The 18497-nt window shown below is 42.2% G+C and overlaps 1 protein-coding gene across 3 annotated transcripts in view; it reads right to left on the reverse strand.

Annotated features, from left to right (window-relative positions):
• ZFAT (zinc finger and AT-hook domain containing) overlaps positions 1–18497 on the reverse strand; it is a 233381-nt gene that overhangs the window by 67846 nt on the left and 147038 nt on the right. For all 3 annotated transcript variants that reach the window (XM_031014020.3, XM_055348046.2, XM_055348048.1), the window contains exon 11: positions 17371–17459. In XM_031014020.3, the coding sequence (XP_030869880.1) occupies positions 17371–17459 (89 nt within the window). The remainder of the gene's footprint in view (positions 1–17370; positions 17460–18497) is intronic.

Consider the following 18497-nt stretch of genomic DNA (forward strand, 5'->3'; position numbering starts at 1 on the left):
CAGTGGAAATGCCTCAGTTAAAGGAACAGAACCAACGGTATTTCTTTTAACGTGCATTTGGAGTTTGAGCACTTCCTGTTTACATTTGCAGCAACAGAGGAAGATGAGCTCAAGGAGGGGACCCCAAATTCACAACAGATAATGAGAGCTGTCACTGAGTTTCTACTACATGCCTCAGTCACCCAGGGTAAAGATGGAGATATTAACATTCTCATCTTGCAGACAAGGCCCTGCGAAGTTAAGTGGCTTGCTGAAGGTCATGCAGTTAGTCACCAGCCAAACTAGCATTCTAGCTAAGGTCTGTCAGATCCTAATGTTCACGCCCCGGTCTCCTTGGCCGCTGGAGCACTGATCACCAAAGTTCACCACAAACAAGCTTCACTTCAGCAATAATCTCTCCTGCTAACGGATCAGATGGATGATTTCTGCAACTTTTGCTTTTATACTGCATTTTCAGTTTTGCAGATGACTTTGCATTTCAAATCACAGCATCAACAAGATGGTGCTGTTTTCACAGCATCAATTCCAGCTCCCAAAGTTCTAGTAGCATAACCTTCTCACCATTTATTCCCCTTCCCTCTCTATTCCCTCCTCAGGACCTGGCTCTGTACAGAACTGCCCACAGAACTGCCCACAGAACTACCAAACACTGCAGGTCAGAGTTAACACCACTGCAGTAGTGAAGATTGATTATAACTGCATTTGCATAGATTTCCAAAGAACACACCAGAAACAGATTACATGCACTCCCTCTTACAGGAATCTCCACTGAGGCTTCTTGAACATAACAATAATGCAGTTAGGTTTGCTGTGCTCAACATAAGAAAACAATACACTTACAGATAGTAAACCTGCTCTTTGCTAAGAGGAGGGCTCCTGGTGGGCTGCAGTGAACCTCTGCTGTGATCCTTCAACATCCTCCAGGGCTTGGCTCACTGCATCTGGTGCGTGTGAAGAATCCCATGAGCCTTGGGACCATGCTTGGTTATCCTGGGCTGAGCACGTCCTTTCTAAAGCACTTACACATGTTTTATCTTGTATTAACCTAAAGAGGCCTCTGGCAACTGTGAGAGGAGGGAAGAACTGAGAGCTCAAAGCCACAGAATGGAGTGAAGGACCAGGCATGGCCCAGAAACAGAGGATCTGTTGAACGCTGTTTCCTTGTGGCTCCAAGCCCTTGAAGGAGCTCAGAGTCCTACCTCCACCTGGAAGTTGGCCATGATAAATCTATCACAGTAAATTTCTACAGAATCTATTCATTTACTCATTTGTTCATTCAGCAAATATTTATTAAGCACTGCATAGGTGCTGGGAGTAGGACAAAAACTAAACAAAGAGCCTCAAAGAATTTACATTCTAGCATTATGAACAAGCAAATATATAACCCATTGATGCTGTTAAACACATAAAAATAAGGCATTTGAGCCAAGACCTGAAGGAGGTGAGAGAAGCCCCGTGTGGCTACCTGAGAGAAAAGCAGAGTGAGAAATGGGAAGAGCAGGTGCAACCAAGCACGGAGATGGAGTGGGACACGCCACGTCTGCAATGGAGGGTGGAGGGCAAGGCGGCACAGGAACCAGGGGCCAGGCAGAGCAGGTGCTTGTGGCCACCTGTAGGATTTCAGCTTTAACTCTGAGTGTGACCAGAAGTCACTGAAGTGACAAACATACATGGGGTTCATTATACTATTTTCTCTACTTCTGGGTTCTCTGATAACCAGTGTTTCCCAAAGTCTGTTTCACAAAATGTAAGTGCTGGCAGGCACTTTGGGAAAAATAGGAGGAGAGGGACTTCTCCAGCCAAATGAGATTGAAAATCACTGCATACTGTTTCCCTACCACCTAACACCTACTGACATCCCAGGGAACTAGTGTTCTAGAGAGCACGCCGTGGAAAACACTGACTTACGGCCTCTTCCAGGGAGGGTCTATCTTGTTTCCTAGGTAAGCTGAGCTTCCTGAGGACAGAAGCCATGTCTTCTGCTACTGCTGGGTTGCACCACAGCCAGTGGAGCACTGGGCACTAGAGACTCAGAATGGAACATGCAAAAACAAAAGCTTGATTGGCTGACTGCCGGACTCACCTCACTACTCCACATTAACTGTGCCCACGAGAAACTTCTTTTCCACTCGGAAGAATTCCATCACATTGAATCTCTGAACTCCAAGGCCCATTATCTACCCAGGGTCACCCAGTAAAGCTTGTGACTCTTCCAGAATGTTCTGGATGATGACACAGGCTGACAGACGGAAATGTTTCATAGAAATACGAGTTCAGACCGGGTGCGGTGGCTCATATCTGTAATCCCAGCACTTTGGGAGGCCGAGGCAGGTGGATCACGAGGTCAGGAGATCGAGACCATCCTGGCTAACACGGTGAAACCCCGTTTCTACTAAAAATACAAAAAATTAGCCAGGCGTGGGGGCAGGCACCTGTACTCCCAGCTATTCGGGAGGCTGAGGCAGGAGAATGGCGTGAACCTAGGAGGCGGAGCTTGCAGTGAGCCGAGATCACGTCACTGCATTCCAGCCTGGGCGACAAAGCGAGACTCCATCTCAAAAAAAAAAAAAAAGAAGAAGAAGAAATACGAGTTCATCCCCAGAGGCTGCTCAGTGCCTGAGAGTCATTGCAGCAGAGCTGCGTGAATGCTCCCCACCCCGCAGCAAGAAGAATACTGATCACTAGGCCCATGGCCAAAGATCTGTACCCCTATACTGGGCAGTGGGCAACTCAAAAAAAAATGCATATTCATAACAAAGGACCAAGACTGTAAATTACAAGATACATGGTGGTGCTCGTAAGGAAAATTCCTAAAGAACATTTGCACCTAGAATGCTCACCTTCTTCTCCAGCCTGAGCTCAGTGGGAATGTGAACCACATGTACGCAGGACAATGTGGGAAACTGGTGCACTCCACCTGACCCAAACAAACACACCCAGACCCCCGTGACCCACTGACAGTCACAGGAGACAAACAAGGGGAAAGAAACACAGAGGCAGAAGCCAAGAGATATCAAGAGACAAACGCCTGAAAGGAAGAGGCCCTCGGACCTCTTCAAGGACCTCAAGGAGTGAGGGGGAAGCAGATTTTCATGGGCTCGTGTTAGCATGTAAAGAAGTTTGTACTAAAGATTTCAAAGTAATGTTGATGTTTACGGGATATCAGGTGAATGAGAACATCATTCCCTTCTCCTTTTCCCAGTGGCCAAGTATAATTCAGGCAGATTTGGTAGGTCACACTCTGGTCTATAATCCAAGTCTTCCTGAAAGTGGAGAGGCTCAAGGCCGAGCCCACCGGGCACCATCCATGCTGGGAGAGAAAGATCTTTTAATATATTTTTTGCTTTATCGCTTCAGGATTTATAAACCTGAGAACATGAGGCTGGGACTTACGTTCCATCCAGGGTTCGTCACAACGGAGAAAAAAAAAAAAAACAACAAAAAAAAAAACAGCACGGGGTAAAGATCCAGAGAGAAAATGCCAGGCCTTCATATCATTTACGAAGCACAAAGCTATCTTGGTTTTAAAATAAGGCCAGAGACAAATTAAACAATTTAAGAAAATAAATGTTTTAAAACCGCAGCATACCACAAGTTCAAAAATGGCTTGTGTTGAGGCAATTATCTCATCACAATAAATAACAGTAAATCAATCCACACTAATTGCCTTTTGTGCAAGCTTAGAAGACTCTTTAGCGTTCTCTGATTATTGATTTTTTTGTAATCGCTTGTGTCAAAAATGCAGTATTTCCAGAGAATATACTGCACACTCTTAGACAGGATTTTAATTTAACATAAAACAATCCAATTTCCTTTTTTTTCCAGAGGTGCTTTAAATATCTAAAATAGAATGAAGCTGAAGATGGCACTAAGAGGTTTTTAGCAGAGACTTCGCATTTCAAACCAATTTAATAAATGGCCCCTGTTACCACCACCACATGGCCCTGCCACGCATCCCGTTCCCAATCCCACTCGCCACGTTCAAAATTAACAAGAAAACCATGTGTAATCTCAGATTCCTCATTTTCTTGCAAATTTGGAACTGAAAAGCAAGACAAACACCACCAACAGAAACTCTATGCTTTACTTCTTTCCCTCTGCACCTTGGTTCAGTAGTTTCCACTGAACCTGGAAAATGTTCTGGCTGCTAACTTTACACTCCATCAGCATTTTGATTGAAGATTTTGCTCGAGTCTTGATAGCTAAACATACAGCTGCAGGCTTAAATAGGCATAGCAGTGAGGGGAAAAAGGACAAAGGGGTAAGTAAGTTCCTCTGCTTCACTTGAAAATGAGAAAGCGTGGACTAACGCGCAGAGAGTAGTTTTCACTACAGAGACATGGATCAAAATCCCAACTCTAGCTCACAGAAATTGTGTTACTCCTGAGCACATTACTAAAATAGACTGTGGGCCTCAGTGTCCTAATCCGTAAAACAGGGATGTTAATTACCTACCTGGTAGAGTTTTTCAGGGCAAAATAAGGTAATACACAGAAAACACCTGCGTAATGCCAAGCACATGGCTATTACAAAGAAACCAGTCCACCCGTCTTATTCATTCTAATGCTAGATATTTAAACATTCAACCTTGTGGTGGAACTTTCTTGTGGAAAGATGAAAACGTCTTCTAGGTAACAGGAAGAGTTGTAGTATAAATAAAACTGCAATGCCATAAGCAATGCCAGATGACTCAGCATTCTGAGGGGGTGCTGAGACTCTGAGACGATTACTTTGAACTATTTATAAATGTGTGGCTTCCAAACAATCTGCTTATTTGAGATCATTTTATTGCTTTCACTTCCTTGCTGACAAAGTTTAGATTGGAAACTAGGAGCAAATTACACAGCCACATCCTCGGCTGACCTCATCCAAACATCACCTTTGTTCAACTGAGCACCCAAGCCCCTTATACATTCTAGGTGCTCAGATGCCTTGTGTATTTTGTACATACAACCATTTCCCTTTCACACCGACACATTATAAAGGCCTTCGGGACTTATTTCATCATCAGGAATGCAAAAAGAGGTTACGCTAATTCCCTTTGACTTGTGGGTATCAGTCAATCAGAGAGCTTTCTGGTTGCAACAGGTTTTTTAAGTTACAGGTTTTACACAACAGGATAATATATTAATCCAATTAAAACATAATTTTTAAAAACTGATAAAGTTGGAATAATTAGTTTGCTGGTTTTCTGGGTTCCCACAGCACCTTGTACATAACTTTTTGTAGCACTTAACATATTTGCTGTTACTTTTGATGTCTATTTGGCTCTCCCCAGACTTGTAACCCTGGCAGACCAGAGGCCTGCCTTCATCCTGAAATCCTCTGCCCCTGTCATGGTGCCTGACACAGAAGTGCATGGTATTCGGAAAAAAAAAAATGTGTTGAAAAATAAGTAAACATTTCATATGCTTTGCATCAAAAAACCAAATGAATAGTTAGTACTTTATTTGTCCTTATGTTTTTTCTTAAAATTCTGAATGTCAAATTGTGGTATCATGTATTCTACATGGCATTCTCAGGAAAAGTTTCTCAATGATAATGAAATCGGTGATTGAGATCTCCCTTGCCTCTCACTAGTTTTATGAAAATACTTTTAGTTATGCAAATTTTAGGCTGACAACAGGCAATAGATTTCTCCGGCTTCATGGTGCACATTTTTGAAGATTCAATTGCATTTAGAGATACATCAAACACAAACTTTAAATAGTGTCTTTTCAAGATGATGGCGTGGATGGTTTCCCTTGTGAAAGAGCATACTCATCTATACCAAAAGGCTGATGGCTACAGAAGAGAAGGCCAGTCTCACCTTCTGGAGGTCAGGGACAGAGGAGTGATCTGAGCTATTTGTCAAACAGCAGAGAGGGTTATTCTGTTTCAGAAGCAAAAGCGTCTAAAGTAAGAAGGAAGGGTCAGCATGAAGTCACACTGAAGAATCTCCAAAATGCACAGATTTCAAAAACTGTGGATTTCAGACCTGAATTCCTTTTTTGTGGACTTGCACATTCACACACCAAATTTTGACATGCTTTACATAAACCAGGAAAAGCTCTTGGTGCACTTGGAGCTTCACAGAGGAATGAGCCAAAGGGCAAACTTCCTCCAGTGCTGGGGCCTTGTGGCATGTCCTGTGCAATGCAAAAAATGGGTGAGAGGTAGTGATGAGGAAAGAATGGTGGGGCAAGGGCAGGGCAAGGGCAGGGCAAGGCCCTTCTGCAGGAGAATCACACTTTTTGAAAGCATAGGCAGCAGGTCCAGCAGTGAAGGGCAGGGCCACTGAGGAGAGAGACATTCACTGTTAGAAGGAGGCTGTTTATTAAGAACTCCGGGTGGGAGACATACCTGGTAAAAGCTTCTCAGCTGATGCAGGGACTCATGCCTGTAATCCCAACACTTTGGGAGGCCGATGCATGTGGATCAAGAGTTAGGAGTTCAAGACCAGCCTAGCCAAGATGGTGAAACCCCATCTCTACTAAAAACACAAAAATTAGCTGGGCGCGGTGGCAGGCAACTGTAATCCCAGCTACTCGGGAGGCTGAGGCAGAAGAATCGCTTGAACATGGGCGGCAGAGGTTTCAATGAGCCGAGATCGCGCCACTGCACTACAGCCTGGGCAACAGAGTGAGACTCTGTCTCAGTGACATATTTATGTGGTCAGGTACATCATGAAAGAATGTGCCACATTAGTGGAATTAAGTGAATATGACTGTGTGAACAAACAGAACATGCCACAGGCACCAAGAATCTTAAACAAAGTCATGAAAGAAAGGAATATTGTAGATCAGGACAGTCCTGTGATGAAAAAAGGAAGAAACCAGGATGGAGTCTCTACAGAACTAACATTTGAGAACAACGTGACAAACCCTCTTTACTTACTTCCTGACTAATCACAATGTGTATAGTGGCAAGAAGAGGTACTTCTTTTATCTCTGTGCTACAGGTAAGCTGCAGAGGGGAGAGTGCTTGCCCAAGGCCACCCAGGCAGTAAGTGGGAAGCCAGGATTCTATGATAGTCTGACTGTAGAGCCACAATCTCTAATGTCAAAAAAGGAAGGTCTTGTGCTGTAGGATACAGGCCTTCCATCAAACCTGCACACTGTTGTTTCTCTCATGGGGACAGTCCCAAGGGTCCATGAATCTCCAAGTCTTTCCTGAACTACCCACAGGGAATGCTGCATTGATAATACCCTTGCATGACAGCTGGCAGAGGACTCTCTCCTCGTGACTCTGCACCCACCCAGATTACTCACATGAGCCACAGTCTGCTGTCTCAGTCACCCTCCTTGCTCCTTACTCCCAGCTTCAAGTTCTGTGTATGTTGGAGCAGGGGCAATAGGTACATCTGACAGGCACCCACATTGTGCAGACACTGACAGGCACTGTCAGAATCACAGGGGTGGAGTATTCCTGCTTCCAGATAGGATGCAGAAAACCACAAGAGACCACTGATCTCACACTAACAACTTGACAGATCTATCAGATTGCCAAGGATACAAAGAAACCTAAGTGAACTAATTCCAGAAAAAGACAAGAGGTGGATAGGTCGCTATGCTAGAGACCAAGGTATCCACCAGTTCCTTTTCTCCTACTTTTATCTCCAGCATAGTGACCCATCAACCTCTTCCCTGTGAAATGGAGAACTTCACCAAGGGCAAGAGGGCTGGGGGCTGAAGCTGGGGCCAGAGATGAAAGAGGAGAGGAAAGCCACTCCTTACAAAGTACACAAGGCCTTCACCAAGTGCACCACCGACTCTCCAAAGAGTTCCCCAGGCAGGGCAAGGCAGGAGAGAGATGCCTAATAAACAGAAAGCCCGGGGTGGAGCTGGAGAGAGACAGAAACTCTGCAGCATCCTGAAATGCTGGCAGCTGACCTGCAAAGCTGGTAGAGAGCCTGTATGATTGAGAAGGCCAGTGCTGGGCTGTAAAACACAACGTGATTTCTGGAATCTCACTGGTGCTCAGATGCTCAACCTTGCTGAAAGCAAAGTCCTTGATCCTCTTCTCAGAATATCTGAAGATAGTGAAAACCAACTCTAGAGCTGTTCAGAGCCCAGACCCAGACCCAGCTCAACTACAAATGAGATTTATTCATTCTTGAGTTGGGGGTTACCAAGACCACCCTCAGGTTCAATGACTCACTGAGAAGACTTGCAAGACTCAGCATATAGTCATACTCATGGCTACAATTTATTATAGTAAAAGAATACAAAGCAAAATCAGCAAAGGGAAGAGGCACATGGGGTGAAGGCTAGGGGAAACCAGGTGCGAGCTGCCAAGGGTCTTCTCCAAGTGAAGCCACACAGCACATGCTTATCTCCCCAGCAAGGAACTGTGACAATACTTATGAAATGCTGTCAACCAGAGATGCTCGTTAGAGACTTAGCGACTAGAAACTTTAGTGATGGCTGATCATGTAAGTATCCTCTGCCTAGCATGTACTAAAATTCCATACTCCCAGAAAAAAAGGCAGGTATGCAGCATAAATCACATTGTTTGTATAAATGCTTTAGAAAGTGTAAGCTCCTCTTAACAGTGAGGTGCTACGAACTGTCTTGGAAGTCCATGTTCTCAGATGCCAGCCCAAGCTTGTAAGCAGGTCTTTCAAAGGAGAGCAGCCAAGCCTGCTATATTGACTCTTTTCTACACAATCCACCACACTAATAACATATACTTTCCCAAGGCCAACTATTGTTTACCTCAGTCTACTGTTTTTTTCACATATAATGTCTGGCATTCAATTAAAACATTATGAGGCATGCAAAGAAGCAAGAAAAGATGACCTCAAACCAAGAAGAAAAACATCTCTGCAGCCCTGCAGGGAAAAAAAGAAAAAGAAAAAAGAAAAGAAAAAAAGTCAATAGAAACTGATGTGCAGGTGCCCCAGATGTTAAAATTATTAAACAAAAACATTGAAGTAACTAGAACAAATACGTCAAAAGCTCTAGGAAAAAAAAATAAAAAACGTGTGAACAGATGATAAAATGTAATAGAGAAACAAAAACTACAAAAAAAGTGCTACATGGGAGGCTGAGGCAGGAGGATCATTTGAGCCCAGGAGCTCAAGCAAGATACAAAAAGAAGGAAGGAGGGAAGGAGGGAGGGAGGGAAGGAGGGAAGGCGGGAGGGAGGGAAGGTGGGAGGGAAGGAGGGAGGGAGAGAAGGAAGGAAGGAAGGAAGGGAAGGAAGGGAGGGAAAAAAAAAGGAAAAGGAAAAGAAAAAGAAAAGAACCAAATGAAGATCCTAGAAGTTTTATTAAAACATCACATTTGGTGGTCTTAATAGCAGATTTAATATATCCTAAGAAAGGATAAGTGCACTTGAAGAAAGGCAAATAGAAATCATACAAACTATACAAACTGAAACATAAAAAGAAGAATTAAAGGGAGAGAGAGAGAGATCACCCGAATGTGAGGTGCTATTAGTGCCTCACATATATGTATTAATACATATGTGTTAATATATGTGGTATTGTGGTCCTAGAGGGAAAGGAGAGAACAAATGAAGCAGAAGGAATAAAGAGATAATGGTTGAGAATAGTCCAAAACTGATGAAGGATATCAACCCACAGAAGCTCAACAAACCCCAAGTAAGGTAAATATAAAGGAAACCACACCTAGACTTGCTGATGTTAATATGATGAAAACCAAAAAAAAAAAAAGAGGAAAACCTTAAAGCCGGCTAGAAGAAAAAGACTCATTACACATAGAGAAACAATGATAAGGGTTAGAAACAAGAAAGGATGAAAAGGGATGGAACATTTTTAGAGTGATGTCCCCCTAGAAGTCTATGGCTATCAAAATATTTTTCAAAAATGAAGACCACATACAGACATTCTCAAACAGACAAAAATTGAGAGAATTCAATTCTAGCATACCAGCACACAAGAAGTGCTAAAAGAAGTTCTCCAAGCTAAAGAAAAATGTATCAAATAGAAGCCCAGATCTGCGGGGAGAAAATGAAGAATACCAGAAAGGTGAATTATGCAGGTAAATGTATATTTTAATATTTTTATTAAATGCTTTTTTAATTTTAAATCTTTTTAAAATTTTAGTTTCATTATGTATTTTTAAACTATTTTATAAATATTTACTGATTATAGCAAAAAATAACAACACTATATTGAGGAGTTCATAACATGAACATGTGTGACAACAAGAGCACAAAGTGTAGGAGGAGAGTAAATGAATTACAGTGTTTTGTGGTTCTTACATTGTTCATAAAATAATATAATATTTGAAACTAGAATATGTTGTAATAAAGATAAGGTAAGGTCTACAGCAACCACTAAACAAGAGGAACACAAAAAAGTATGGTTAAAAGGTCAGCAAATCCCAACTGAGGGATATTCTATAAAATGATTGACCAGTATCCCTCAAAACTTTTTATTTTAGAACAGTTGTAGATTTATAGAAAAAAATGTGACTATAGTACAGAGAGTTTCTATATACCCCACACCCAGTTTCCCCTGTTGTTACCATCTAATATCAATATGGAACTTTGCTGGTCTGTTCCCTCAAAGCAACTCCTCTTTCAAAGCCTCTGAAATAATTATATCAGTGTTCATATTTTTCAAATAAGAAGACAGAGGCTCAAAAAGGTAAAGGAATTCCCAAAGGTTAACTAATCAGTAAGCAGCAGCACCAACATTTTGGCCCCAATCTGCCTAACCCAACAATTCCGAACAACAAGAAAAAAGTAAAACAACATCAATATCTAAAAATTTATAAAAAATACAATATAACACCTAGAAAAATATTTAGAGTGAGCTATTTTTAAACATAATGTAATCTCACCGAAAAGTATATAAACCACGATCAGGCTGGGTTATATTCCTTGCTGTAGTTCTTTCGAGAACTAGAGTCATTTTCAAGAGACAGGGGAGGAAATAAGAGCCAACAATTTTTGATCACCTGCCTGGTACCATGTACCACACTTACTACTCATAAAAAATGGTATTGCTTTTAATATCTCCAACACCAGAAGACAAACATCACTATCAGCATTTTACAGATCATAAAATGTGTTAAATAACACAGCCTACAAGTGGTGCAGCCAGAAATTGAAACTTCATCTGCCTGGTTCTAAATCCTGTGCTTTGCTATGAGACCTCATCACTCTCAGAGATTTTCAAATGCCAAACAGAATCTCAATGAAATTCCAAAGGCAATTTGTACTATCTTCATAGGATGGTACCATGGACGAGAAACATGTTTACATTCTGCTTTGACTTTAGATAGTTTCTAGGATAATATTCTTATTTACTATGTTGCTGTTTTTTACTTAAATTATTGAATAGGTAAAGCAATTAATTGACATGGTTAAAATATACATATAGGGAAAAGTCTCACTCTCAGCCCTGTCCCTCAGTCTACTCAGTTCCAACCCTCACCCACCTGCAACAGGTTATGTTTCTTTGTTTATTTTGCATGTATTCTTGCAGAGGCTTGAAAGCAAATATAAGTAAATACAAATATGGTTTTGCCCTTTTTTAATCTTACTTTTTGCCCTTCCTCATGTATCTTAAATATCTTTCTACAGAAGTAGAGAGATCCCATATTCTTTCCTGTAGCCACAAAGCATCATTCTGTTGTTTGTGTGCCCCATTGCCTATTTAACTCTTACCCTAATTCACAGACATTTCAGTTGTTGCTAATGGATAACCCTGTACAGTAAGCATTTCATGCATCTGCATATCTGTAGGATAAAATCTTACAAGTGGTGAGTCGAAGAACACATGCATTTGCAATTTGACAGATTCTGCCAAACTGACCTCCACAGGGTCAAAGGCACTAACACTCCCACCAGCAATGTGTGAGAATGGCTGTTCCTCATAGCCTCATCAATTGAGCATGCTTGCAAACTTCTGAATGTTTACCAATCTGATAAGTGAAAAATGGTATCTCAGTGTAGTTTTACTATTTTTTTTTAATTATCAGTGAGGTTGGACAACTTATCATATACCCAAAGTTATTCCCTTCTCTGTGATCTGTTCTTTTTACATATCCTTTGCCTATTTTTCAACTGGGTTACTGGTAGCAGCTTATTTTTAATATGAGATATTCATAAAAATAAGACAAATATTAAAGAGCTAATATCATATGAAAATAAAAATAATTCCAGCTGTCCAGTCAATATTTTTTTCTTGGATTTTGAAAGTACTATCTTAAAATCCATTCTCAGGCTTTGACATCTAACAAATATGCTAAGAGAAATCTAGCATAGTTTCCTAGAATGAATGGGCCATTCAATCAATCTACCAAACTATCTGGGGAGGGAGGCAGAGAGATTTAAGATCAGCTAAAATGGCAGATCTCACAAACCATTTTGGCATGGGGTTGTGATGTAAGCCCTAGCAAGACTTTCCTCTCGTGTTCATCTGTTTTTCTTCTCTCACTCTCTCTCTCTCTTTCCCTCCCTCTCTATCACTGACACCACCCATCCCAAACTCAATGTCTTTCATGACAGCATTTTCACAGGTTGTATGAATCCCATGAACTCAACATATAACAACTTTCAAACTTAGTATAGAATGATATATATATAAGGTTAGCACAAAGAGGTATCCTCTTTAAATGAAAATGAGTGTCCCTTTTAAATGAAAAGATCAAATTTTATTTTAAAATAAACTCACTTTTGATTCATGTGCAAGGAGAATGCCACTGAATCAGCTCTGTCATTGAGAACATTTCTATCAACAGAGTTAGGGGTCCAACTGAGCCAAATTAGAGAGAACTCCACAAGGTGATTCCTGCCTCCTAACTACACTGCCTTACATAATGATACATGGACTTATCTATTTGGAAGAAAGTAAAGAGTTGAATAGTCAGATGGAAGGATTTGGAAGAAAGCAAAGAGTTGAATAGCCAGATGGAAGGATTTGGAAGAAAGCAAAGAGTTGAATAGCTAGATGGAAGGATTTGGAAGAAAGTAAAGAGTCGAAAAGCTAGATGGAAGGAATAAGCCTATTTTTGTTTAGAGAACCCTAGCTCAGCAACATTCATCTTGTCTAAGTATCTTCTCTGGCACCTCTTTTAAGGTTGAAAATATCAGTTCCATCCTAGGGAATGCATTTTAATGGCATCTGCAAGAAGAGAAAATAACATCTTTACTATTTGTGAATTCTCAGATGTTTGATGGGTTTCACCCAGCGTTTTATAGCTATTTGGATTTCAGGATGACATAGAAATGCTTTTGGCATAAAGATATCCACTATAGGGTTACTTATAACAACAGAAACTGGGAATGACCAAACTATCCAATTACGAGAGGAATGGTTACACTATGATAATCATCCTTAAGCAGCCATTAAAACTAGTTTATAAATACATTTTCATAAAATGGAAAACACCTACAAAATGCTCATTTAAAAGGCAATATTAAAAATTGCATATAAGCTCTCTGGCCCTGCCTTTCACTGGGAAGGTACCCTAGCAGCAAACCATCAGGCCAGTCATCTAAGCCACGTTTTCCAATAGAGCTTTATCAGTGGTAAACCTAGGCACCAATTTCCATCAAAAAGAAAAAAAATCAGCATTTATAATATGACCTCAACCATGTCTAAATAGTATCAAAAAAATCCCATATGGAAAGGAATCAACAAGTCCTTTCCAAATCTTATTTAGTGAACACATTAATTTTATTTTTAAAATAAATATACAAATAAGAAATACATACTTTTAAAAGGCAATACAGGAATTTGCCCTTATTATAATATTCCCTGACACAAATCAATATTGTAAATTGTACATCTACATCTAGAAAAGCAAATTGATTTCATCTTGTAAGCCAATCACAATTGATTAGTAGCATCTGTGTGAGGATGTTGAGCTCTAATCTAAGATTAATAAAAAAGCGAGACTTGATTTCTTAGTAATGTTTGCCATTGGTATATGTATGAATATTATATATTTTCTGATCTTGCTGAAAATGCTCTACCACAGAGTAGATGTAAAAGGAAGAAAAGTGGGGAGGTATGGTTGGCAGAATAATGGCCCTTAAAAAAGTCCATGTCCTAATCCCCGGAACCCGTAAATATGTTACCTTGCAGGGCAAAAATAAATTAAGACTGCAGGCGGTATTAAGGTGGTATTAAGCTCATCTGAGCTTAAGATAAGGACATTCATTGTTGTGGGTTATCTCAGTGGGTTCAATGTAACCACCAGGGTCCTTAAAGGTAGAAGAGGAGGCAGAAGAGGAGAGTCAGAGAAGGAGACATGGTGAGAGATGCCATATTTCTGCTGTGAAGATGAAGGGAGTGGCCATGAGCCAAGGAATACAGGTCGCCTCTAGAAGCCAGAAATGCAAGGAAGTGGATTTTTTTCCCCAGAACCTCTAGAAAAAAATGCAGCCCTGCCAACACCTTGATTTTATCTTAGTGAGATATGTGATAGACTTCCAAACTACAAAAATGTAAGATAATCAATCTGAACTATTTAAAGCCATTAAATTGGTGGTAATCTGTTACAGGAGCAATAGGAAATTAACACAGAGAGTGGGAAGGGAAGACGACACGGAGAGAGTGATTATCACTATTTGGATGAGGGGTTGACATGAAGCAATTTCATTTTGCTTTGTCAGTCCCAATTAGTTGAGAAACACTACCTAAATTGATATGCATTTGATGAATACCCTAAGTTGTGGGATGGGAGAAACTAAGGCTGAATTTACTGTTTCTCACTCAGGTCTGAATCTCATTCCCATCTATAGTACCACTCAAAGGGAGGAAGCTAAAATCCACAGGGAGCCCAAGAGAAACCAGCCATGACCCCAGGTCCAGCTCAGTGCAGCACGTCCTGAGGCTCAGCACCGGACACCAACTATGTAATGGCAGAAGTTAATAATACATATGTGAGTGATTCCTTAACTGAAACCACCCCCAAATCCATTTCCTCTGCACATAAACCAGATAGTCCACAATCTTAAAAACAAAACAAAACAACAACAATAAAAACCAGTAAGGATTTCAGGGCAAAAAGGCTGTTTCATCTAGGTCTGATTAGGGAAGGAAAATGCTTCACAGTGAAAACCAAGGAATGATTGAAAAGTCTAGTAGCAATGCTGCAAAAGCCAGGAAAATAATTAACCTCACTGGGTCTAATTTTCTCACCTCTAAAGTGAAATTTGCCTTAGCTCTCTATTCTCTAGCACAATAATTGCACTAGCCCCCCAAAGAAGTACACCTATATGCTGTGAAATGTGAAATAAAGCTCTTAATTTTAAATACGTACACAAATATGCGTAACACTAAAGACACTTCTTGATTCAGACACTGCCACAATCCCACTAGGTGACATATGAGTCCTACCTAAGAAACTCACAGTCAGTACAGGTGGTTTTAAAAAGCAGCTATACAAGCAACACCTTTCAACATCCTTAGTTTCTCCAGTTTCTCCCTTTCTGCCCCCAACAAGTAACTGAGAACATGTAGTGAGAAAAGCACAGGACTACGAGTGAGAGGATGAAGTCCATGTTTTAGCTTCTTCACTTCCTGGATATTGAAGGCATACCAGCAGATCCCTCTGAGCCTCCCTCTGCCACTCAATGTCTTCAACTACAAGAGGGGGAACCATGAAAATTCACCTCCCACAAGGCTGTTCTGAGCATAAAATAAACTTGCCAGTGGGGAAGGTCCTCGTCACCTCAGAAGTGCTGAATGCAGGTGAGTCAATATCATCATGGTGACTGAAGTCAGTGGATATAGCCATGGCAGAAAAGACTGACAGGTGATCAGTTAGCTTCTCTGAGGTTTAGAATCTTTGTATTTCAAAGACGGAAGATAATATGTACCATGAAGGAGATTCTAGATGATGAACATGCAGTTCCTGGTACAGTGCCTGCACGCAATGGATGTTCAATAAACACAAGCTAGCAGTGTGCTGGTGTAGGGTCGCCCAGCTCCCCAGTGCTTTCTTTCTGTGTCCTGACCAAAAATCAGGGTGCCTTGACTGTTCTGTGAGCCAGCCAGCTGCAGGATTTCCCAGCAGGCTTGAACCAGAACTGAAGCCTAGAACATTCTCAGACACCAATAAAAATATCTAGGTTGTTCACAGTGAAACCCCGTCTCTACTAAAAATACAAAAATTAGCTGAGCGTGGCAGCGGGCTACCTGAGACACCCTGTAGTCCCAGCCACTTGGGAGGCTGAAGCAGGGGAATCGGTTGAAACCAGGAGACAGAGGTTGCAGTGAGCCAAGATCGTGCCACTGCACTCCTGCCTGGGCAACAGAGGAGTGAGACTCCTTCTAAAAAAAAAAAGAGTATCTAGATTGTTGCCCAAGACACCACTGAAAGAAACTAGCCTTGGCCCTGCCTAAGCCAAATTCCATTAAGGCTCATACAACTCCATACCCTGACCACCTTGCTGTGGACATATCCCAGTAGAACACCCCACGCCCTGTCCCCTTGCTGTCTGTGGCAAGGACTTAGCAATTGCTTTAAACAAATCACCCCAGTGTTTAGTGCTTCTTTCTTTGGAATCCCAACAGACCCTATATCAGGATGGTTTGGGGCACTGCCTGGTAGGAACTCCACCGCCACCACTTTTGGGGTGATTCCAGCTGCAAGTCCAGAGGGACAAAACAGATGCCCTGCAGTCCCTCCCATGTTCTATGATTCTCTGGGATGTAATGGTAGACATAATTTCAAAAACCATTTTAGAGCAACAAGTTTACAAATCTTGATGATTCCTTTCCATGTGTGCCATGTGTGCCATGTTGCTGTGCCAGCAACAGCCGTAATTTTAAGGGTCAAGTTTCCCCAAGTGCTGAGCAGAACTTTTTACTGAACACATTACTGGACCCTAGTTATTGTTGTCAATAATTGCATCATAAGCAGTGGCTAAGCAAGCATTACCACCTACACTGAAGAAACACCAATTAGAGGCATTAAAAGAATACGAAATGCCACCATCTCCTGAGCCCCTGCAACATGCTGGGCACCGTGGTGGACACTCCCGAACACAATCTCCAGTTTTTACAACTGCTTGCCGGGTGGGCTTCATCACACCTGCTTTATCGGGTGACTCACCTGCAGCAATCCAGGATCTGAAAGCAAAAATACGTGTCCCTAAAGCCTGCAAGCCTTCCTCTAAATCACTCCAGTGCTTTTATGCAAAGATCGTGCCTTTTCTTCTGTCTGCATCCTCTTACACATCTTTGACTTGGTTTCCAAATTACAGAGCAATGCTACGCTTCTGGAACGAGAGAGCACAAATAAGCTGCACTATGCCTCAGACTCCACGTGTACCAGCTAAGGGGGCCCCAAAGCGAAGGTAAAACCAACAAATAATGAAAGAATGCTCTCTTCATCTTCACTTTGAAAAGCGACGCCTTTTCTGCCTGAACATCTGCCTCCTTCTCCAGAGCCCTCTTACCTTGAAGGAGACATGCTGTTCCATGTGCCGCAGCAGCTGTGGCTTCTGGGCCGCTGTGTAGTCACACACCGTGCACTTAAACTGCTTCCCTGGAAAGAAGCGGAGGACAAGGTGAGCGTCACCAGGCCAACAGCTCCCACTGTGAATGAAGTGCCAGGCATGGAGCCAGGTACACAAGGGTGTTCCTTGCCATGTGAGGATCAGAATCTCAGAAGGGAACAGCGACCAGGTGCGCAGGCACAATGCAGCATGCTCAGTCTTCAACAGGTGGGAGTGAAGAGGCACTCCCCAGGGAGGGAGAGGCACAGCCAGCTCCACCTGGGGAGGCCCCATGAGCAATGACATTCGATCAGGCTCCTAAAGAAAGAGTAAGGGTGTGTCCAGCTGCCCAGAGAGAAGGGCATCGAGGGAGAGGGGCACACACAGATGAGATTGCAGGGGAATGGACCACAGGGTGCTCAGGAAAGTGGAGCAGCTGCATTTTCCTTCCTGGAGTGGAGCAGCTGCATCTTCCTTCCTGGAGTGTGAGGTCTGCAGAAAGTCAAGAGCTGAGCCAGAGAGGTTGCTGGCCCAGAATATCAAGGGTCTGGACCATCTCACAAGGACCTCAGACATAACCCTGAAAGTCAGGTGAGTCTGCAGGATGATGGCCAGAAAAGTGCAGGATCTGCGTTGCAGAACCCCTAACTCTGGTTGGAGTGCCAAAGGCATTTTGGGGACAATGCTAGAAAGAAAACTAGGGAAAAGTAAACCACTGGTCTTAAAAAGGTTAAGGTTTTAGGCCGGGTGCGATGGCTCATGCCTGTAATCCCAGCACTTTGGGAGGCCGAGACGGATGGATCACGAGGTCAGGAGATCGAGACCATGCTGGCCAACACAGTGAAACCCTGTCTCTACTAAAAACACAAAAAATTAGCCAGGCGCGGTCGCGGGTGCCTGTAGTCCCAGCTACTGGGGAGGCTGAGGCAGGAGAATGGCGTGAACCCGGGAGGTGGAGCTTGCAGAGAGCCAAGATCGCGCTACTGCACTCCAGCCTGGGCGACAGAGTGAGACTCCCTTTAAAAAAAAAAAGAAAAAAGATTAAGGTTTGAGCAATATTTAAACATTCAATAATGGGATATGTTAAA

The sequence above is a fragment of the Gorilla gorilla genome, chromosome 7, assembly GCF_029281585.2.
Source record: "Gorilla gorilla gorilla isolate KB3781 chromosome 7, NHGRI_mGorGor1-v2.1_pri, whole genome shotgun sequence".
Taxonomy (NCBI): Eukaryota; Metazoa; Chordata; class Mammalia; order Primates; family Hominidae; genus Gorilla; species Gorilla gorilla.